This window comes from Capricornis sumatraensis, chromosome 2, assembly GCF_032405125.1.
Source record: "Capricornis sumatraensis isolate serow.1 chromosome 2, serow.2, whole genome shotgun sequence".
NCBI lineage: Eukaryota > Metazoa > Chordata > Mammalia > Artiodactyla > Bovidae > Capricornis > Capricornis sumatraensis.
The window spans coordinates 48,728,670-48,753,945 of record NC_091070.1 but is presented as its reverse complement, the minus strand read 5'-3'; the positions used below and the strand labels follow the sequence as shown (position 1 = coordinate 48,753,945).

The window sequence follows — 25,276 nt, the reverse complement described above, 5'->3', positions numbered from 1 at the left end:
AAAAATATTTACAATTTGTATGGAAACACAAAAGATTGTGAATAGTTAAAGCAATCTTAAGAAAAATGGAGTTGGAGGAATCAGGCTCCCTGACTTCAGACTATACTACAAAGCTACAGTAATCAAAACAGTATGATATGGACACAAAAACAGAATATACATCAATGGAACAGGATAGAATGTCCAAAGATAAACCCACACACCTATAGTAACATAATCTATAGCAAAGGAAGCAAGAACATACAATGGAGAAAAGAGAGTCCCTTCAATTAAGTGGTGTAGGGAAAATGAACAGCTACATGTAAAACGATGAAATTAGAACATTCTTTAAAACTATATGCAAAAGTAAACTCAAAATGGATTGTTGGTGTTGTTCAATCACTTAATTGTGTCCAACTCTTTGTGACCCTGTGGACTGCAGCACGCCAGGTTTCCCTATCCTTCACTATCTCTCAGAGCTTGTTCAAACTCTTGTCCATTGAGTTGGTGATGCCATCCCCATTAAAGATCTAAATGTAAGCCCAGATACTATAAAATTCTTAGAGGAAAACACAGACAGAACATTCTCTAACATAAATTGCAGCAAGATCTTTTTTGATCCACCTCCTAAAGAAAATTAAAAACAAATAAATAAATGGGGTCTGATTAAACTTAAAAGCTTCTACACAGCAAAGGAAACCATAAAGAAAACAAAAAGACAACCCACAGAATGGGGAAAATATCTGCAAATGAAGCAACTGACAAAGGATTAATCTCCAAAATATACTAACAGTTTATGCAGTTCAATATTAAAAATAAATAAATAAATAAAGGGGAAAAGATTTAAATAGACATTTCTCGAAAGAAGACATATGGAAAGCCAAGAGGCACATGAAAATATGCTCTGCTGCTGCTACTGCTGCTAAGTTGCTTGTGTCCAACTCTGTGCGACCCCATAGATGGCAGCCCACCAGGCTCCCCCATCCCTGGGATTCTCTGGGCAAGAACACTGGAGTGGGTTGCCATTTCCTTCTCCAGTGCATGAAAGTGAAAAGTGAAAGTGAAGTCGCTCAGTTGTGTCCGACTCCTAGCCACCACATGGACTGCAGTCTACCAGGCTCCTCTGTCTATGGATTTTCCAGGCAAGAGTATTGGAGTGGGTTGCCATTGCCTTCTCTGAAAATATGCTCAACATCACTAATAACTAGAGAAATGCAAATCAAAACTACAATGAGTATCACCTCGCACCAATCAGAATGACCATCATCAAAAAACTCTACAAACAGTAAATGCTGGAGGGAATGTAAACTGGGGTGGAGAAGAGTCGGGAGGTTCCTTAAAAAACTAATAAAAGAACTATCATATGATCCAGCAATCCCATTTCTGGGCATATCTCTGGAGAAAACCATAACTCAAAAAGATAGCTGCACCCCAATGTTCACTGCAGCACTAGTTACAATAGCAAGGCAAGCAACCTAAATGTCCATCAACAGAAGAATGGATAAAGAAGATGCAGTACATATATACAACAGAATATTACTCAGCCATCAACAAGAATGAAAGAATGCCTTTTGCAAGGACATGGATGGACCTAGACAATGTCATACTGACTGAAGTAACTTGGCCAGAGAAAGACAAATGTCATATGATAGCTGTTATATCTGTAATCTTAAAAATGGTACAAATGAACCTACTTAAAATGTTTGGAAAATACAGATGTAGAAAACAATATAGTTACCAAGGGGGCAATTTTAACCAAGAATTCAACACAAGCACCCCTCTCTCAATAGGTGATAGAACAATAAAGACAGAACACTTGAACAATACTGTCAACAAATTTGACCTAATACATATTTATAGAAAACTACTCAGTAAAGAATAACACATACTGTTTTCAAGGGCACATTAAGTGTTTACCAAGAGAGGCCAAATGCTGGCCTATAAAACTGTTTGGAACAAATATTCAAAGAACAAAATCATACACCACATAATTCAATCAGAAATCAATTTACACAAAGACAGGAAAAATACTCAATATTTAAAATTAAACCACAGATACTTTTAATAATCCAATTGTCAAGAAATATCAGGAAGGAAATTAGAAAATACTGTTAACTTAATAAAAAGCACCAAAATTTGTGGGACGCAGATAAAGCAGCACTTAGAAGAAAATTTACAGCTTTAAATTCTTATGTGACAAAAGTAGAAAATCAATTATGTAAGCTTTTGCCTTAAGAATCCTGAAAAATAAGAACAAATTAAGTAAGAATGAAGGAAATGGTAAAGTTTGTTGTTGTTTAGTTACTAAGTCGTGTCTGACTCTCTTGTGACTCCAGGCTCCTCTGTCCATGGGATTTCTCTGGCAAGAACACTGGAGTGGGTTGCCATTTCCTTCTCCAGGGGATCTTCCTGATCTAGGGACTGAACTCATGTCTCCTGCATTGGCAGACAGATTCTTTACCAATGAGCCACCAGGGAAGCCAAAGGTAACGTTAGAAAGCAATATAGTGGAAAACTGACAAACAGTAAAGAAAACTGAACAAAAGTCAAATACTGATTCATTGAAAAATTCAGTGAATTTGATAAGTATGTAGCTAGACTAATTAAGAATAAAACATAGAGACAAATTATTAGTGTCAAGAATGAAATAGAAGTCATAATCACAGAGATTAAAAATATAAGTAAAAATATAATAAATGATTGGGCTTCCCAGGCGGCGCAGTGGTAAAGAATCTGACTGCCAATGCAGGAGACACAAGAGACATAGGTTCAATTCCTGGGTTGGAAAGATCCCGTAGAAGTGGGAACCTACTCCAGTATTAATGCCTGGAAAAAAGGACAGAGGAGCCTGGCATGCTACAGTCCATGGGGTCGCAAAGAGTTGGAAACAACTGAGTGACTGAGTTTGTACGTATGGACACATCTATACCAGTGAGTTTTACTACTCAGCACTGGAAAAATTTCTGAAAAACACAAATTACCATAACTGATCCAAAATAATGGAAAATTCAAATAGACTTTCATACAATAATTAAATTTGTGGGCAAAGATTTCTCAAATAGGATGAAAAAGAGCACAAAAAATGTATCAGAATTCATCAAAGTTTTAAACTGCTACCTTCTGAAAGACACTGTTAAAAAATTTAAACGCCAACTCAAACTGAGAAAAACTATTCACAATACATTCTTTCTAGCAAAGAAATTATATAAGAAAACATTAAGAACTCTTAATACAACCCAATGTTTCTAATTTTGGCAAAAAAAATTGAACATATACATAAGAAAAGATAATATGAACAGCTAATGAACCTATAAAAAGATACGATCAAGTTATCAAAGAAATACAAATGAAACTACACTGAGATACTACTTCTGATCCTTTAGAGTGGTTAATACTAAAAAAGACTGATAATACCAAGTGTTAGTGAGAATACAGAATAACCAGAACTCTCATACAATGCTACTTGGAATGAAAAATGGTATAATCACTTTAGAACACAGTTTGACAGTTTCTTAAAAAGTTAAACATGCACTTTCCATAAACTCAGAAGTTCTACTCCTAGGCATTTCATCAACATCATGAATGATACTGAATATGTTTATACAAAAACATTTATCTACACAAGGCACTTGTACATGTAAATTCATAGTGGCTTTACTTCTCATAGCCCAAAGCTGGAAACAACTCAAATTCCCATCAACTGGTGAACAGATGAAATGTGGTAAATTCATAAATGAATATCACTCAGCAATACATGAAAATGAACCATAAAACAAGCAACAACACTGATGAATCTCAGCAACATTATGCTGAAGAAAACAGATGCAAAAACGTACATACTTAGGTTTCCATCTATATGAAATTTTATAACAAGGAAAATGAACCTGCAGTAAAAGAATGCAAATCAGTGGCTGCTTGGGGTCATGATTAGAGAGACTGGGGATTTATGGGGAAGAGACAAAGGAAACTTGGGGGAGTGAGAGAAAGTTTATCTTAATCATGGTGGTGGTTACAAGGATATATTAACTTGTCAAAACTCAATGAATTGTACAGTTAAGTATATTGTGTTTAAGTTATTCCTCAATAGAGTTGGTTTGTAAACATATCGTTAATAAAAAAACAAAATCCAAAGATGGGGTAAAATGAGTTCTGATTTTATATTTTGAGAATGACTCCATCTGTTATAATCAACAGCTAAAATAAGTTAACTTGTATAACAATGTTTTAATAGTTGATTTTTCCAGGTTTATAGAAGCAGCTACTTAAGCTCTGTTTTGTATTTCTCTGAACTGTACACTGAGACTTATTTTGAGAGAGAGAAAAAATGAATAGAATTAACAAAGAAAGATTCAATCTTGAGTATCACATAACCCAGGAAAACTGTTTTGTCTGTCTGGGCAATAGGCAGATAGGAATTAAAGCTGGGAAATTCAGAGTCAATGCAAGTTTTCATAAAATCTTTAGCTAGCCAATGTATCATAATGCCTTTATACATTCACCATGAAATAAAATTTTCAAATACTTAACCCTAAACAACAATGAAATTTTAGAACAGCTATGTGTCTAAGTCCATTTATTTGGGGGTTGGAGAAAGAGTCTACATGACTTGGAGAGTCAAATAAACACAGTTTGAATCCTGCTCTGCCATTCCTGTTTGACTGTAGGCAATTTGCCTGACCTCTCAGATTCAGTTTCCCAATGTGTTTTACCTGACAGCACTCCAAAAATATCAGTTCCTTTTCTGCCTACATAAAAGTAGAGTTTATAATCAATGTGGCCCTTTGAGAATATTAATCTTTTGACAGAGTACAGGATACCATGGAAAAGAGTAAGGACATAAGATAACCAGTGAAGAGGATTCAGAAATAAGATATAATAGCTTGAACCAAGAAGTAGCAATGGGAAATGAAAACAAAAGATGAATGAAAAACATTTAGAAGCAAGAAAGCATAGGATTGGGTATGACGGCCAAGAACAAGAAAAGAATCAAAGATTTAGGCAAGTTACATCCACTAGAGCAGTGACATGATCACAGCTTGGATGCCTGATGACAAATCATAAACTGACAAACAGTTGTTTCCCAGATACAATAGTTTGTTCTTTCTTAGACCACGTGGCTTTATTTCTTAAAGCAACAGAAATATAGTACAAACTACATATGTAATTTTAGATTTTCTAATAGCCACTTTAAGAAGAAATAAGTTAAATGAATTGTATTATTATATTTCACTTATCCCAGTATACCCCAAATATTACCACTTCAACATGTAACCAATATTAAAATATTAATGAGATTTTGCATCTTTCTTTGTATTTCATCTTCAAAATTAGATGCTGATTTACACTCACAGCACAACACAATTTGGACTAGCCTCACATGAGTGGCTATCATTTCCAAAAGCACAGGCTTAGACTATGAGATACTGTAAGTAATTTTTCTTCCCAGATGAATAGACAAACAAAATGTGGTATATTCATTCTATGTTATAATCAATAATAAAAAAGAACAGATTATAACACGGATGAATCAGAAATGCATTCTGCTAAGTTAAATCAGACTCTAAGAGGTTACTATGTATTTCTATTTACATGACATTCTAGAAAAGGCCAAAATACAAGAATCAAAAACAGAAGAGTGGTTGCCTAAGGTTGGGAGTAGGGAGAGGACTAAATTCCAGAGAAATTTTTGTGGATGATGAAAGTGTTCTATAACTCAGTTGTAGCGATGGTTATGTGACAATGCCCTTGTCAAAACTCATAGAATGGTATACAGTCATCCCTCAGTATTCACAAGGGATTGGTACCCTCAATCTAATATGTACTTGTAGGATGTGGTAAAACTGGAACCCTTATACACTGCTGTTAGAAATGTAAAAATGGTATAGGTGATTTGGAAAACAATCTCAAGTTCCTCAAAAGGCTAAACATAAGGTTGGGACTTCCCTGGTGGTCTGGTGGTTGGAAATCCACCTGCCAATGCAGGGGACACAGGTTCAATCCCTGGTCCAAAAGAATCCCACATGCTGTGGAGCAGCTAGGCCTGTGAGCCACACCTACTGATCCTGTTCTCTAGAGCCCAAAAGACTGTGTGCCACAACTACTGAAGCCCATGCGCCGAGGGCCTGTGTTCTGCAACAAGAGAAACCACCTAAATGAGAAGTCTGCGCACCACAACAAAGAGTAGCCCCCGCTCGCTGCAACTAGAGAAAGCCTGCACACAGCAATGAAGATACAGCATAGTCAAAGATAAATAAAATAAAAAACAAACAAAACATAAATCCAGTAACTCCACTCCTAGGCATATACCCAAGAAAAACAAAAACATATATCCACACAAAATCTTGTATATGCATGTTCATAGTACAGCATTATCCAAAACAGTTCCAAAACAGAAATAACCCAAATGTCCATCAACTGATAAACAGATAAATAAAATGTATTACATTCATATACTCTATAACAAGGAATATTACTCTATAAAAAGCAATGGAGTCCTAACATATGCTACAGTGTAGATGAAAATAACATTAAGCAAAAAATGTTGGTTTTGAAGTATCACATACTGTATAAGTCTACCTGTCCAGAAATGTCCAGAACTGGCAAATCTATCAAGACAGAAAATAAGTGAGAAGCTGCCTAGAGCTTGAGGGGACAGGGTGAAGTAGGTTGAGGTACTGTGGCTAAAGGGTACAGGGTGACTTTCCAGGTGATGAAAATGTTCCAAACTTGATGGTGGTGACAGCTGCACGACTCTGTGAATACTCTGAAAGCCACCAAATTGTATAAAGTGTAACACGTATTGTATGTGAATTATATTTCAGTAATGCCACTAAAAAATACTGTTCTAATAATGGGGAAAGAGGTTTTAGGAAACACTAACAAAATAACTGTACCATGAAAAGTGGTGTCTAAGCAGACATGTGACTTTTGTGTTTTTGTGCATCTTTGGCATTAAGTTAGGAAAAAATAGAAAAATTATTACCCTTTCTACTGAAGACAACTGTTGCTGTAATCCATCACATTTTTTGTTTGCTTCTTCAAAAAGAGTTTTAAACTTTTCTGCTTGAGACTGTTGCAAAGTAATTGTCCGCTGTTGTCTCACACAATCTTCTTCAAAATTTTTCAATTGAGATTTTAAACCCTGAATTTCATCCTCCTATACAGTTATGAAATTATAGATTAAATGAAGAAAGACACAAGATTTGGTATCAAAACATAAAGCAAAAATAATCATAAAGCTGAAAACAGAAAATAGCTTCATATGATCTTTTTATTTTAAAAAGTTATTTTATTTTAAAAGAAGTAATTTATTTTTAATTGGAGAAAAATTGCTTTACAATAATGTGTTAGTTTCCGCTATACATCAACATGAATCAGCCACTGGTTCCCTCTCTCTTAAAACTCCTTCCCACCTCCCATCCCATCCCAGACCTCTTGGTTGTCACAACAGAGCATCTGGGTTTGAGCTCCCCTGCATCATACAACAAACTGGCCATCTATTTTACGTGTGGTAATGTAAACGTTTCAATGTTACTCTTTCAATTCGTCCCCTTCCTCCCCTTCCCACACTGTGTCCACAAGTCTGTTCTCTATGTCTGCATCTCCACTGTTGCTCTGCAGACAGGTTCATCGATATTATCTTTCTAGTGCATTAATATATAATATTTTTCTCTTTCTGACTTCACTCTGTATAGTAAGCTCCAAGTTCATCCATTTCATTAGGACTGACTCAAATGTGTTCCTTTTTATGGCTGAGTGATATTCCAAAGATCATACTTTGATGAGATATTTATACTCATTTCATAAAGAAAAATAAATTACATTCCATTTTCTGCCTCAAAAATGGAAGTCAGATATTTCATTTCTGTTTAATATTATTAACTTACACATCTCAGTCTAATATAGAACATTCTAATTGCTAACATAAACATAACACTCTTCAGCTCTGGAAATTTAACATCTCAGAACAAAGTTCAGTATTTATACACAGTTATTAAATGTAAAAGTTAACTGTGAATTATATCTCAGTGAAGCTATTTTTAAAATAAAATTGAAAACTGCTCCTAAAATGTCTTTGAATATAAGAGCATTTATTCTGAAAGGTTTTAAAAACTTACCATTTTTTTGTATTCACAGACAACATTATCCAACTCTTCTTGCACAACACGGAGTTTGGCCTTCAGAAATCTAATCTGTGCTTCTGCATCAATAATAATATATATTGTCTTTCATTGAATCTAAGATGCCATCAATTGTAAAACAGACTATTTTGTGAAGGAAAGAAGTGCTCAAGATGAAGTCTAATAGGAGATCCCTTTTAGGAAACACTGAAGAAAACACTAAAGACACAATCCCTAATGTGGAGGCAAATGAAAAATCTACCCAGGTATAAAAGGAACTGTGTATATCTCAATATAAAAAGAGTAAAGAAAGGGGGGAAAAATCAAAAATCTTTCCTGAGAATCGGAACTAAAAGCCAGTAGTTTACAGACTGAATTCATAATTACCCAGGTCATTCAAAACACCTCAAGCAGAATTTAAAGTGGTTTCAGGTCAATAATGCTCCCAAAGTGTTTGGCAAAAACAAACACAAATCCTCTCTAGCAAAACTCAACTTCAGTCGCAACTACTGCAATCATAAAATGCCATTGACTGCAACACACATCCCAATTTCACCTAAGTTAACATGTAGTGTATGTGTCTGAGAAGCAGAAAAATACACAAATACCTTACTGCTGAAGCTTTTTTCCCCACAAACCCCTAATTAAGATCTACTTTTAGTATTTCATTGCTAGCAAAAGTTCTTTATTCAATAACGTCGGTAAACCTTTGCAGTTTTTAGGGGTATAAAAGTACATAAAGTGAAAACTGAACTTGGAACTCACTCATAATTCATCCAGTCATTAATTAAAAAGATATACATTAAGTCTCTACTATATTTCAGGCATAAAACGGATATTGTTAAGACAAGCTTTGCCTTCATGAAGCTTATCTGGAGTAAACAATCTTAATATTCGGTCTCTGAAAGATCATTAGGACAAACCACACAGAGCACACACATCTCCACACATACTTCCTGCTTCAAAGCTCTTCTTATAAAGTGTCTCCAGCATTACATGGAACTGATGAACTATGATTGGCTCTAGCCACACCTAGATTTCTCCACCCTCAACTCTCCTTCTAGCCTCCAGGTTAGCAGAGGACAGAAAGGAAATAATCCATCTCTTTCTTTCCCCAACTCTAACCTCAGTAGTATCATCAAGGAGCTGAGTGCTCTGTCTCTGGAGGTACACAGCATTAACCTCCCCTCCCATCCCGCTCCAACTTTAGTGTACAAAGCACTTACTTACATTTTGTACACTTACACAACTTTAGACTTACAAAGGAGTCTTACAAAGTTTTGTGCTACTAAACTACTTTTTTATCGCTTCCTTCCACACATAACCCAGCCATTCTAGGCAATCATGTGGAATAGGCAAGAACTCCCTTAAAAGGGAGACACCTTGGTCAAAGACTGTGAAAAGAGAAGGACGCAAAAGTGGCAGAGAAGTCATTAAACAATAAGAAACAAAGCACCAATTTAAGGTAGTCTGTGCCAGTTCTTATACCTGGGCGGAGGAACTCTCTAACAAGGCCATGAGTGACTATTAATTGAGGAACAGCCAATATCTGACCACTGAGTCCTTGAAGGCATCTTGAGGCATGAAGGTAATTTGTTCTTTCACTTGCCTTCATACTTAACGATTAGCCTCAGAAAGCTTCGATAGGTCAGTAAACGAAACAAATGCATAAATGAAATTATTCCTCACTTATGACTAACTAGCAGCAGCAGCATAATAATCATTATACATGTAAATCGATGAGATTTTCACAGAATCAGAATATTAAGCATAAACTTCATGATCATCTAATATTAATACAAACTGCTAAATTTTCAAGTACAGTTCAACATTAACTATGTTCATATAAACTCAACTGTATTGTTTTTTATGTAAATAGAACAGGTGGCGCCTCATAAATTCAACAATTTTAGAGGTACTACCGGTAACTAACATAATGTTTTTGATGACTTAGACTAAGTATTTTTCTAGTGGTATGCAGAGAACGAGTTTATAAGAAAGAAAATAATATTCATTAGAAAATTCATTATTTCACTTGATGCTAATCAATAATTCATTTATCCTTTAACACACGTTGATTTAATACACAATAAAGAGAATTCAATAACATCAAATGAAAGGAATTCAAAGAAACATTTAAAAAAAATTATTTCAATGTTTTAATAATAAGCTATGGTGCATTTAACTTTAGTTGAAAATGGGTCAATGAAACTAATCCTAGATAGCCTTTTTAGTTTTACTTTTTATAATAGAAAATATCAAACATATATAAAAGTAGTGAGACTGGTTCAGTGAAACTCTGCTTACCCATCATCCATTTTTAACAATTACTAACTAATAAGCAATTTTATTTCATCTATCAAACAAATGCAAAACATCACAATACATTTTCTAAATACAAAAAAAATTGTTCTCAATGTTGTTTTTTTAAGCAATTGTGATAGAAGAATAAAAATAAGCAAAAAACCTACCTGTTCCAATGTCTTCACTAACACCAGAAAAAATATCATCATTTATACAATCAGGTAAGCCTTCTTCCTCTAGTTGCCCTTCAATCTTGCTAATCGTTTTTGCAAGAGAAAAGTCTGAGAAATCCTCTGGAATGGCAACATCACTGGCAGTCCACACATGAGAGTATTTCAATTTTGTACTAAAAAAAAAAAAAAATATGTATGTGTGTGTGTGTGTGTGTGTGTGTGTGTGTGTATAAAAAACACAAAAAGTAGATATGATTCCCAGATATGACCTTTATTCAAATTAAAAAGCAGATCAAAATTATTATAAATTTTAAGTTTATCATGATATCTACAATTGATACTTTCAAGGACTATACTACAAGAGATTCAGTAGACTTTTAATCTTTATGACAATCACAGAGCTGGAGAAGGCTTTATGATGCCAACATTGTGGCAAAGCCAATACAATATTGTAAAGTAATTAGCCTCCAATTAAAATAAAGTTATATCAAAAAAATAAAGAGAGACCAAAATCATAAAAAAAAAAAAACCAACCACAAAAACACAAGAGACCAGGAGGGGGAACTCTCACACCACGCGACAAAAGCAAAGCCCAGGAGTATAAAGAAAGACTCCTCTTCCTTTCCAGCTACAGCTCCGCTGATGAAAAGCCTTTGTTCCCTACAGCCCTCCCAGCTTCCTTTCTCCCCCTAAGAAAGAGTCACCCTTGCCTTGCTGTGCAGGGACGTCATGTGGCTCGCCATGGTGACAGATCCCAAAGTGCAATTCTCTCCTGATTCCAAACAAACCCATTTTTTGCTAAAGAATTATTTGTTTTAGGTCAGCACTCTCAACTGAACACCAAAATTAAGAGTACTGAACTTGGCCTCCCAGGTCAAATACAGACTATGGCTTTTAATTTTACATGCTGCTAGAAAAGAACTGTGCAATTTGATATCACTCTAGCCATAAGTCTGCAAACACTGAAGAACAATCCCTCTTGAGAAACAATTGCAGAGTAAAGAGTTCTTAGCTCAAACTCCACATATTTTTCCACCTAAAGAAACATTATAAGCAGGATCAAAATCTACCAAAAAGTTGTGTTTTGTTTTAATTTTAAGTAAGAGGAGAAATATGAAATAAAAGTCACTATCAAAGGCATTGAGGAATGGGCCAAGACTAATTCATTCAGTCTGTTTCTGAAAGCCTTACTTTTAACTTTAAAGCCTAACTCACTTTTAACACATAAGCAAAAGCTTTACAATTCTTTTGGGAAAAGAACCTTTTATTTAAAATGTAAACTTAAAGTCTGAAAATAAGATAACCCTTTCCAGTTATGTATGTATTTATGTAAGCAGCATACGTTCTCTTTTGAGATTTTTTTCTTCCTTATCCTTTCACCCTGTGTTTCTGGTCTCTTGTATTCAAAAAACAAAAACTTTACTTGGCTTTTCTTGGTGACGGTGAAAGAGGAGAGTGAAAAAGCTGGCTTAAAACTCAACATTCAAAAACATAAGATCATGGCATCAGTCCAATCACTTTATGGCAAACAGATGATGAAAAAGTGGAAACAGTATCAGATTCCATTTTACTGGGCTCCAAAATCACTGCGGACAGTGATGGCAGCATGAAATGAAAAGATGCTTGCTCCTTGGAAGAAAAGCTATGACATACCTAGACAGCATATTAAAAAGCAGAGACATTAGTCAAAGCTATGTTTTTTCCAGTAGTCATGTATGGATGTGAGAGTTGAACATAAAGAAGGCTGAGTGAGCACCAAAAAATGGATGCTTTCAAACTGTGGTGCTGGAGAAGACTCTTCAAGAGTCCCTTGGACAGCAAGGAGATCAAACTAGTCAATCCTAAATCAACCCTGAATATTCACTGGAATGACTGATGCTGAAGCTGAAGCTTCAATACTTCGCCACCTGATGTAAAGAGTCAACTCATTAGAAAGGACCCTAATGCTAGGAAAGACTGAGGTCAAGAGAAGAAGGGGGCGACAGAGGATGAGATGGTTGGATGACATCACTGACTCAATGGACATGAGTTTGAGCAAATTCTGGGAGACAGTGAATGACAGGGAAGCCTGGCAAGCTGCAGTTCATGGGGTCGCAGTCAGACACAACTTAGCAACTGAACAATGACAAAAAGACACAAGGATTAACAAAGATTTTTCCAGAATTATAATGCAATTTTCAGTTTGAGTAAGCAACAGACATATAAATTTAATAATTTACTGTGAACTAGAAGCTGGTTGCTATAATCCACTGCAGGTGTGAGACTCCTTTGCAAGAAGGTCTACTACTCTAAAGAATCTCTTGGGTCTCCTATTAGTGCTTAAAGTACTAAAAATAGTCTTGAAAATTTTTTTCACCCAAAACAATAGAATGTAAATTATAACTATACTGTAGTTTTATTGAGAGCATGCCAAAATCATTCTATATCTCAATATACACAATAATGCATGGTGTTCAAAAAGTATGACTATTCAGTCTATTTGAGAGAACTAGGCAGAAAAAGCATCTAAGTTCTAGTTTCTGATCTAAGAAAATAACTAGCTAAAAATAACAGTTAAAAATTTTGAAACGTGGCATTTTTGCTTATCTAATCAGATATTTCTGATTAGAAGAGGCTTTAAATCACTAAATGTGGAGAAAAATGTAGAGTGTAATTTTGCATCTTTTGGGATATAAAAAGATCCAGAGAAACAAAACTTACTAGTTAAGAACAATGATACTGTAAATTATGAAACTAAAAAAAGGAAAGTAATATTTAAAAAAAACTGTACTATACCTTGAATTTGATTTCCTTCCTTTACTTGCAGAGTGTAGTTTGTTTTGAACTTTGTTTATGGGATCAACATTTTTGGTCTTTGGCTAAAGGATAAGAATTTAAATGACTGATTAATTAATTACATTCTAATCAGTTGCCTAGGAAGGCAACTACATAATACACAGAATCACTAGTTTGCTACATAGAATTCCTATTTTCACAGAATTAATCAAACTGTATTTTAAGGAATCCAGAATTGTATAGCTAGAAAAGACCTAGTTATTACTAGGACCAAGAGATTTAAAGATAAGAAAATGAGTCCCAAAGATTTGAAGATATTCAGCTAGTTAGCAGAATGTTCAACTCGATGTTCTGATTTACAGAATTTAATTCTCCTCAATTCTTGTTCAAACACGTCTCCATGTATACTATTCCCTGGGTCAAAGATCCCCATGGGTGGAATCTGTACATCCAGCACCTGGAATAGTGATCTCTACACACTGTAAATATTTAAACAAATGAATAAACCTCCCAAATCGCCTTCACTGTATATAAATTCTTTTCTTTTTTAGGTCTTCCATCTAATAAATTTGGGCTTCAGAGAGAAAACTGAAAATTAATGTATCTTCAAACTGTTCAGTGAGACTATGAGACAAAAAAGGATTCAATATATTTCATGAGCAATATTTCATAAAGGCGTATCTTTTAAATAACAAGGCTAATATTCTATTTGTATAGAATCATACTGTTTTGTCTAAGAAAAATACTAAAAGCCAATCTAAATTCTACAGAATGTAATCACATTCACAAAAGTTTAAATTCATACCTTAGTTTCTGAATGTAGATAAACTGTCCCTTCAGATAATGGACGTCTACAGATAAAAAATAAACATCATATATTAATAGTAGATGGCACTAAAGTGAGACATAATAAAATTCAACAGCAATTATATCTGAAAGGAAAATATATAAAACTATCAAGTAGACTTTGCTATAATTCTAATTATACACGTGTTAATTTACTTTGAGTGAGTGTCACAAACAAGAAAAGTGCTTTGGTCAAATAATTCGTCTTTGAGAAAAAACACTAAAGTGCCAAATTTTTTGTAGGAAAATGTAGCATAAATTTTAATGAATTGAAATCACAATGAGTGATACTGGCTTCACACGGGAATCATCTATTTTACAAAATGATTCACCACAGGGCTTTATATTGTGAAGTCACTCAATGTTATTGTTTGTCTCATACATTTAAAAACGTAAAAACTTGATCAGTGTGTTTTTCCCCATTATATTATGAACTCCACGAGGGTAGCAATCATACTTCTGCCCGAGTTCACTGGCATAGAGGACTAGACATACTATGCCACAGTCCTTGGCATAGTACCTGGCACGTAAGTTCTTAAATTGGCACTAAATAAATATTAGTTAAGTGTATAAATAAATACATCTAAAATACATTTTTATGCAGTTTTTGGAATACGTTTGTAGATTTAAACACATAATGTTTATGGGAGTCTGCAAACTATGGCCCACAGGTTTAATCATCCACATCCATTTATGTACACACTGTCCACAGCTGCTTTCACAGTACAACAGCCAATCAGTAGTTGTGACAAAGACTGTATAGCCCACAAACCTAAAAATATTTACTATCTGGCTCTTTACAGAAAAAATCTGCCTACCCATGACCAACTTTCCAGATCATCCCCAACACATGTATTAATATTTCTAAAACTCAACCACTTTAGTATCTATCATTGCTATTAAAAAAATACCAAAAGCCCTCTGTATGTTCTGAGGACTCCCAACCAAAGTAGAGAACATACAAACAAAATTACTTTCTATAGTATGCCACCTACAGCCACCTAATAGCTATACTTTTTGTTCAATGCTAAACACAAAGATATACTCAAGATAGATATTAAATACAGCCTCTTAAAGAACTAGAAACTGCTCTGGAAAGGGGCGGAAAAGGCTTTCAAAATATCTTAAAATTAGAGACCAAAGACTCATTCTCATATATGACATGAAAATGCTTCCAAACTTTATTTATTTGGCTGTGCCGGGTCTTAGGTGCGGCACACAGGGCATGAGGGATCTAATTCCTCCACCAGGGATTCAAGCCTGACCCCCTGCATTGGGAGCATGGAGTCTTAGCCACTGGACCACCAGGGAAGTCTGTTTCCAAATTTTATACAAAATTAAGTGATCTCTTTAAATCATTCTTATTTTAAATCAGTATTTGCCATTTCCTTACATTTTTCTACATCTTCCATCTCCCCCTGCCCACCGACCATATACACAATCATAAGGACAAAGGACATTTAACAGTTATCTGTCTCCCTCAGGTTTAGCAAAGTGCTACTACTTTGTTAGTGTATTTATGAAAGATAATTTCCACAGTATTCAGATTTTTGGTAAACTTCTTGTAAGATCTGTATGTAATGTGATTAAAATGACTTGTGTGGTAAACCCTGCTTCCACCAGACTGAGGGATAGGCATGCTATACTATCAGGAGACTGAGGTCTGGTTCACCTACCATATTCACACAGGGGAAGTAACCCTGGATGTTGAAGACCTATTACAATAAATAGTCTGACTACTATAAGTTAATTCAATTATCACTGTTCCAAGCCGAAACAGATTGTCTCTTCACAGAATTACCTCCCATCTTTAGTAATTTCCAACCATCAAGTGCCATGTTTGACATGGCAAAAGCCATTTGTTCAAACACTAGCATTAAAAAAAATGGCCACCTGATCTAGGTAAGCAGACGTGTCATCACCACTTTGCACTTCAGGAAAATTTAGTGAAAGAAAAACAACAGATTTATTTTCATGCTTGTAAAATCAGTCTCTCACTTGTTTCAACAGAAACCAGGGATTAGTGGTTGTTAACATCATTTCAATCTTTTTTATTTACTGGATAAAAACTGTAATTAATCTTAATGGTAACTTAACATTGGAATTTTGGTAACTATTAAACACTATCTTCCATAAAATATCAGAAAACATTATGTACAATATGGATATGTAGTTTCATGTTATATATTATATATATACACACAGAAATATATATATCAAATGATGATATAAAGATATTTTTATGGAAAAAAATTTTAATTTCAAAACATATTAAAAATGTTTTTTTAATACACAAGGCATTAACTCATTGGGAGCAGAACCTAGTCTGTTTACTCATCTCAAAATTTATTTTGATTTAATTTATTTTTGGCACTAATAGTGTTATTTTTTTTTCAGGCTTACTGAAATAAAATTTACACATGGTAAAACATACCTTTTTAGGTGTACATTTCTATAAATTTTACAAAATTATATGTCATATAACCATCACCACAACCAAATAAAGAACATTTCCATCATCCCAAAAAGTTCCCTTGTGTCCCGTTGTAGTTAATTCCTTTCCCAAGTCCCACACAATCACTAATTCAATTTCTGTCCCTATATTTTTACCTTTCTCAGAATGTCAAATAAATGAAATCATACAGTATATACATTTTTCAGTCTATCTTCTTTTACTCAGCATCCATGTTGTTGCTGTTATCAGCAGTTCATTGCCTTTAATTGCTAAGAAAGACTCAATTACATGGATATACCATAATTTGTTTATCCATTCACCACTTGATCGATGTTTGAGTTGTTCCCAGTTTGGACAATTATGAATAAAATGGCTGTAAATGTTTTGCATGCAGGTTTTTTCTTGGACATATGTCTTCATTTTTCTTGGGTAAATAGCTAGAGGGGAACTGCTGGACTGTATGCAATAATTATTCTTGACTAAATGAAAAAGGTCCCAATATTTCAAATATGAGCCAAATATACTGCCACTTAAGTAATACTGCTTTGCTGTTTCTAAGGCCTTTAAGGTGTTTAAACATTAAACTCTCTCTGTGCAACTCTCAATGGCTGCTCCTTCATCTTAGAAGACTGGGAGATCTCACAGCTATTCTAAGATTTAAACAATCACAAGCAGGTTTAGTCTACCATTCTTAATGTTCTTTTGCTGATTAACTCTCTCAAAAGTTTCTTACCCATTTGATTCCAGTCAGTTACATGTGCCATTACCACACTCGTAACTCTAAGACTACTTCTTTACCCTAAACTCCTCTCTCTCTCCCTTCCTCCCACCTCTTCCCCCAAACTCAGTTTAAAAATAGTTTGCTTTGAGGTTGTCAAGCTTCTATGAGGGGACTACTACCTTTAGTTAGATCTTTACTCTGAGACATTTGATCCAAATGGATAAGTCCACTAGGTATAATTTAAAATGATCCTTGTCCTCAAAAACCTTAATCCACTGGCAACTTTTATCAATAGTTGTGATAAAAGTTTTTTTTATCACTTTAAGTCTGACCTTTGCCACAAAGATGAGCTTTCATATTTAATAGACTTTTATCCCTTAAACATTTTTTTCAATTTTATCTCATAATTTTTTAGGTCTAAAGGCAGTTAACTCTTCAAAGTTAAGGGTAATCAAGACAGTGTAGTACTGGCATAAGAACTGATACACAGATCAATGGAACACAACTGAGAGTCCAAAAATAAAACCATTTTGTATGTCTCTAGTCAGCTGATTTTGACAAAGATGCCAAGATCATTCAACAGAGGAAACAGAATCAAAGCTGACTCTTATCTCACACCATGTAAAAAACACTAATCATATAAAAAACTCAAAATGGATCAGAGACCTAAATGTAAATAAAAGTCAGAATGATATAATTTTCTTAGAAGAAAAGACAGTAGATTTTAATGACCTTGGATTTAGCAATGGATTCTTTGATATAACTCATAAAGCATAAGGAGCAAAAGAAAAACAAAAAAAACAGACCTCATCAAAATTGGAAGCAGGTGACTTTTTGAACATTACAAGGCCTGTAATTTCTAGAATTTCCATATTCCCTTTCACTTCTACTTACAACACAGCCAATTCTTTCCTAAACTTATCTTTCTCATAATACAGTGTCAATACAGCTAATAATAAGAGCACATACTATAATACTCTGTTTTCCAACCTCTTCCTTAAGAACACTGGTTCATCAGACATTCATTTAACCTTGCAATTTATAAAAAGTGACAAGTTTTACTAAATTCACTGCCACTATTTAACAGCACTCTTATCTTTACAGCTTCCAAAATCAAGTGTCTTTGCTGATACCGCCTAACCACTAAGTGAAAACCACACTTTTAGAATATTTGTTATACAGCACCTGACTCAATACCAATTGCTTTACTAGTTAAGGTAGGCTATGATATTAACCCCAAAATCTCAGTGGCTTAACATACTCAAAGTAGCAGAGAGGGAGAGAGGGCCCTTTTTTCCAATGTTCCATGCTGCCACCCAGTTTATTAATAAATATTTTTTTTGTTCCCTAATTTCTTTAGACATATCTAAAGTTCATATGAAATCTAGGGGGGGAAAAAGATCTAATATATCTTATATCTATTAATTAATTTATTTTTACCTAATTTCACATGCAATTTTAAAAGAAAAAAGGTACAGTTCATGAAGACAGGTTTAGAAATCTTATCAACTGTAGTCTGGATCTCAGTGAAATCCATCCATCTGTGGGTCCTAGATAAGCTTCCAAACTTCATTAAGCTGCAGTTTTCTCATTTATTTGTTTTGCAGTTTCCTCATTTTTAAAAGGAGCTCAGTAACACTGATTTCAAAATAACACTTTGAGAAATAAATGAAATAAAGTAGGTAAAAGGTTTACATTGTGTCTGACTGGTATAAGCCCCCAATTATTATTATTTTTATAACTTACATTCTTCTTCAAATTATAGATTTCCAATACTTACATACAAAAAGATATTATAAACAGATCCACATACACTATCCAGTAAAAATGGTGTTATCCCAGATTTCAAGCTATTATACAAAGCTACAGTAATCAAACAGTATGGTATTTGCATAAAAACAGACACATAGGTCAATGGAACAGACTACAGAGCCCAGAAATGAACTTGCTCAATCAATTTATAACAAAGGAGCCAAGGGTATACAATGGGAAAACAGTAGCATCTTCAATAAACAGTGTCAGGAAAAACAGAGAGTCACACATAAAAAAATGAAAATGGACCACTATCTTATACCATACACAAAAAATAAACTCAAATTGATGAAACATTTGAATGGAAAACCTAAAACCATAAAACTCATAGAAGAAAAACGTAGGTGGTTAACTCCTCGAGACTTGCCTTAGTGATTATTTTTTGGATTTGACACCAAATGCAAAGGCAACAAAACAAAAATACACCCATGGGACTTTATCAAACTGAAAAGCTTTTGCACAGCAAAATTTTAAAAAAATCAACAAAATGAAAGGTAATTTACTAAATAGCAGAAAATATTTCCAAATCATATATCTGGCAAATGGTTACTATCAAAAAATTCATTTTTAAAACCTCATTAAACTCAAATAAAATAGCCCAACAAACTGATTTAAATATGGGCAAAAGATGTGAATAGACAGTTTCTAAAGAAGACATATAGACTGCCAAAAGATGCATGCAAAGTTACTCAATATCACTAACCAACAGGGAAATATAAATCAAAACTTCAGTGATATATTATACCTGTAAGAATAGCTATTATCAAGGAGATAAGAGATAACAAATGCTGGCAAGGCTGTGGAGAAAAGGGAAACCTTGTACACTGTTGTCAGAAACATAATTTGGTACACTCACTTTGGAAAAGAGTATAAAAGTTCCTCAAAAATTAAACATATATCATACGACCCAGCAATCTCACTTCTGGGTATTTATGCAAAGAAAATAAAAACACTATATATATATTTTTCTTTTTTACATATATACACCTCCATGTTCATTGCAACAGTATTTACAATAGCCTAGATATGGAAACAACCTAAATGTCCATCAAGGGATGAACGAGCAAAGAAAATGTGCATGTTCTCTCTCTAATATTATATATATGCATATACGAAAATATTCTATAATATATATGTAAATATTATTTGGCCATAAAAGAGAATGAAATCTTGCAATTTGTGACAACATGAATGGACTCAAAGGCATTACACTAAGTGAAATAAGTCAGAGAAAGACAACTACAAAGTGATCTCACTTATATATAGAATCTAAAAGCAAACAAACAAAAGGTGGTTGCTAGAGGCTGGCTGGTTGGGAGTAGATGAAATGGGTGAAAGGAGTCAAAGGGTACAAACTATCAATTATAAAATAAATAAGTCACAGGACATAATGTTTAGCATGGAGACTATACTTAATAATACTGTATTGCATACTTGAATGCTGCTAAAAATAAAAGGCAGATATTAAAGGTTCTCATCACAGAAGAACGGTTCAAGATGGCTGTGCAGAAGGACACACATTCGTCTCCTCCTGCAAGAGCACCAAAATTGTAGCTAGCTGTTCAGCAACCACTGACAGGAGCATGCTGGAACCCACCAAAAAAAAAAGATACCCTATGTCCAAAGACAAAGAAGCCACAGTGAGATAGAAGGAGGCGTGGAATCACAATAAAACCAAATCCTATACCCGCTGGGTGGGTGACCCATAGACCTGAGAACAATAATACCAAAGAAGTTCTCACACTGGTGTCAAGGTTTTGAACCCCACATTAGGCTTCCCAGCCTAGGGATCCAACAAAGGGACTGGGAATCCCCAGGAAATCTGCTGTGAGGGCCAGCAGGTTTTGATTATAGGACTTCAGGAGGACTGGGAGAAACAGAGATTCCAGCTTTGGTGGGCACAAACAAAATTTTACATGCACAAAGACCCAGAGGAGAGGAGCAGTGACCCCACAGGAAACTGAACCAAAGCTGCCTGCTAGTGTTGGAAGGCCTCCTATGGAGGTGTGGGTTGGCAGTGGCTCATCACAGGACAGGGGCACTGGAAGATGCCCTTTGGCATAAACCCTCTTGGAGTTCACCATTAACCCAACCATAGAGCCCATAGACCCCAGGGCTGGGTCAGGCCAAACAACTACCAGGGAGGGATGCAACCCCACCCATCAGTAGATAACTGTATTAAAGCTTTACTTGAGCAAAGCCCTGCCCACCACAGCAAGACCCAGTTTTTCCCATTGCCAGTCCCTTCCATCAGGAAGCTTACATAAGCCTCTTAGCCTCATCCATCAGAGGGCAGAGAGAAGCAAGAGGAAGCACTGTCTTACAGCAGCTAAAACAAAAACCATATTACAGAAAGTTAATCATGATGAAAAAGCAGAAAGTTATGTCCCAAATGAAGGGACAAGATAACCGCCCCCCCCCCCCCAATTAAATGAAGTAGAGACAGGCAACTTCCAGAAAAAGAACTCAGAATAATAATAATGAAGATGATCCAGGATCTCAGAAAAGAATGGAGGCAAAGATTGAGAAGATGCAAGAAATGTTTACCAAAGACCTAGAAGAACTAAAGAACAAACAGAGATGAATAATACACTAGAAGGAATCCACAGCAGAGTAACTGAGGCAGAACAACAGATAAATGACCTGGAGGACAGAATGGTGGAAATCACTGCCACAGAACAGAATACAGAAAAAAAAAATGAGAAGAAATGAAGACAGCCTAAGAGACCTCTGGGACAACATTAAATGCACCAACATTCGCATTACAGGGGTCCCAGAAGGAGAAGAGAGAGAGAAAGGACATGAGAAAATAATTGAAGAGATAATAGCTGAAAACTTGCCTTAATATGGGAAAGGAAATAGTCAACCAAGTCCAGGAAGCACAGTGAGTCCCAGGCAGGATAAACCCAAGGAGGAACACACTGAGACATATAGTAATCAAACTGACAAAAATTAAAAACAAAGAAAATATTAAAAGCAACAACAGAAAAACAACAAATAACAGACAAGGAAACTCCCATCAGGCTATCAGCTGAATTCTCAACAGAAACTCTGCAAGCCAGAAGGGAAGGGTATGGTATGTTTAGAGTGATGAAAGGGAAGAACCTACAACCAAGAATACTCTGCCCAGCAAGACCCTTCTTCAGATTTAACAGAGAAATCAAAAGCTTTCCAGACAAACAAAAGTGAAAAGAATTCAGCACCATCAAACCAGCTTTACAATTGATGCTAAAGGAACTTCTCTAGGCAGGAAACACAAGAGAAGGAAAAGACCTACAGAAAATAAACCCAAAACAATTAAGACAACAGTAACAGGATCACACATATCAATCATTACCTTAAATGCAAGTGGATTAAATGCACCAGCCAAAAGACACAGACTGGCTGGGTGGATGAAAACATGTGCATGTATGTACTTCCACTTACCCCATCAGTCTGCTTAACAAACACGCAAACACCCAAGTTGTATGTAATTATTTTATACTGTTAAGTTAACCATATTCCCATTATGGCTTGCAATTATAATTATCTTTTATTTTTTGTCTGGCCATTGATTGTGAAAACTGATAAGCATATTTTACCATTGTGGTTATGTAACTATTACTCATTTACTACCATTGTATCATGATTGGTCAACAGAAAAATAATAGAACTCTGTATCACCAAAACTAGGATATAACAGAAAAACCTGTAATCACTTTCTAAAATCCAGATGCATTTCAGAATTATCTTGAAACTTTTGGGGGAAAAAAAAAATGCTCAGGTATTGCTTCTTTTCTCCAGAGCTACAGATATGTTTCTAATGAGTAGTCATGTTTAAAAACAACTGGACTATCTGATGATCTTTTACTTTTATCTAGTTTGTTTCACTTTTTCTATTTCATATTCAGTGCTCCCATTTCATTTATGTTTTCCAATCTCTCCATCTCTCCTTTTTTTTAATGTTCTTTCTCATGCTATCAAGTGTAGTAAAAAAGTTTTTGTGTGTATATATATATATATGTATAATATATATATTTTGGAAAACTTAGGAATTTTTGCCTAACTAAAAATACTATGACATTTTGATTCCACTTGTTTAACTCAGTTGAATAGAATGCCAGATTTCTAATTAAAAAACAGATATGCAACAAGCAACAAAGGTTTACTGTATAGCATAGGGAACTACAGTCAATATCCTGTGATAACCTATGATGGACAATAATTTCAAAAATAATATGTATATTTGTATAACTGAATCATCTTGCTGTGTACTTGAAACATTGTAAATCAACTATATTTCAATAAAATATACATATTTTTTAAAAAAAGGTTCTCATCACAAGGAAAAAAGATTCTGTAATTATGTACAGTAATAGTATTAAGTAGACTCATTGTGGTGATCATTTCACAATACATACAAATACTGAATCATGCTGTATACCTAAAACCAATATAACATTGTATGTCAATTATACCTCAATTAAAAAAATCTTAAAGCATTTACCCAGTAAAAAGACATTTTTAAGGTGTTTGAGAATATAAGTCACTTACCTAAAGCTGTAATCATCTTTGTCTTCATATGATTTAATTTGTGCTGAAACAGACTTAGATTGTACTTCTTGCTGATCTCTCTAAATAAAACAAAGGTAAGTCATAAAGAAAAAAACCTCACAAAACTAGGATATATTCAAGTGCCTTTCTGATCATTAATCATTTCAGAATTGTCCACTATTTCTATAAAATCAAAGCACAGAATTCTAAAAGCTATGGTATCAAAATAAGGTCTGTAACTATGTAGTTTCACCTTTCATTCATTCTTGGTTAGGAAAGTCACTCTAAGGGAAAATTGTAAGAATGTTAATGCCTCTAAATGATCTTAGCTGACTTCTTCCCAATTATATTAGGGCTTCTATCTTGTGTAACATGCAAAAGAAGTAAGGTTCACAAGAAATGAAAACATAAATCCATATAATGGACAGAAAAATTTGTCTCAAATCAGACAAACTTCAATGTTACAATGACCACACAGAAATTAAAGTGCTAAAAATGAAGCAATAAGAGTGAAAGCTTTTGAAGATGATTTATCAGTATGAAAGTAAGAAAACAAAAATTCAATATGGCAAGAGTTATATCCATCAGAGGACTAATGGATTTGATCAGAATACATAATGAATCCCTCATCCTACTATAAAGTGGGGTTTCTTTGTTCAAATTATTTTCTGGCTCTTCAGAACAGACACAAACAAAAGATGTAATAAAGTATTTATTTTTAAATAAAATATTTAATTACAAATGCAACTAACAAATCTTTAACCATTATCTCCATCTATTACCTGAAATGTTATGTTCCTATGCTAACAAACAATGATGGTTCTGTCTAAGGCATTAAAATATTAGCTATTCTTCAGTGACACCCATCAACTCTAAAGTGAGATGGGGATGGGGTTTAAATGAAAGAGAATTATAACTGAATTAAAACAAAAAATGAAACAAGCTTGAAAGCAGCTCTAAGGAGTACTATTACAGCCTATCAATTAGGATATTTATTCCTCTAAGGAATACTACTATATCCTATCATTAATAATGGGAATGCTGATGCTTAGGGAGGGGCATTTAAAGAAAGAATAACCAATCTGGTAGTTAGAATGGGGCAAATATCCTTATATTGTCTAGTAATATAGCCTCAAAACATTTTCCTGACTATAAATCTGACTATGGACTAGCCCTAAGAATTTGAGTTACATCTAACTGCAGAGTTTAAGAAACAGATTACCATCTAAGCATTAGTGATAATCGTTATCCTTTATTCAACTTCTGTCCAGAAACCGTATCCTTACTGAATTACTAGTACTAATTCAAAAGCTACTCACAAACATTAATCTTAAAATAGTAGGAAATATTAATGTAGCTACTATTAGATGATTGGAATATCAAAATGGAAAACACTTTTTCAGTAGCTTTTAGAAAATGTGTGCTTCTCAAAAACATATATATGCATATATACACATACCCATGTACATACTGATTTTCAATTTATAATAATTCACTGAATTGAAAATTTATGCTTTGGCACTTTTTTGTATGTATGCTATACATCAAATTAAAGAGC

General features: G+C 34.4%; 1 protein-coding gene across 3 annotated transcripts in view; it reads right to left on the bottom strand.

The window, feature by feature from the left end:
• The window catches only part of TEX9 (testis expressed 9), an 89,525-nt gene that overhangs the window by 51,036 nt on the left and 13,213 nt on the right, over nt 1–25,276 (bottom strand). For 2 of the 3 annotated variants that reach the window (XM_068965279.1, XM_068965282.1), the window contains exons 3-7: nt 14,157–14,202; nt 13,352–13,434; nt 10,571–10,749; nt 8,097–8,179; nt 6,962–7,135 (exon numbers count right to left, since the gene is read on the bottom strand). In XM_068965279.1, coding sequence (XP_068821380.1) covers nt 6,962–7,135; nt 8,097–8,179; nt 10,571–10,749; nt 13,352–13,434; nt 14,157–14,202 — 565 coding nt within the window. Of the gene's footprint in view, nt 1–6,844; nt 7,136–8,096; nt 8,180–10,570; nt 10,750–13,351; nt 13,435–14,156; nt 14,203–23,718; nt 23,799–25,276 lie in introns of those variants that run through there. The other variant, XM_068965280.1, reaches the window with a different exon arrangement.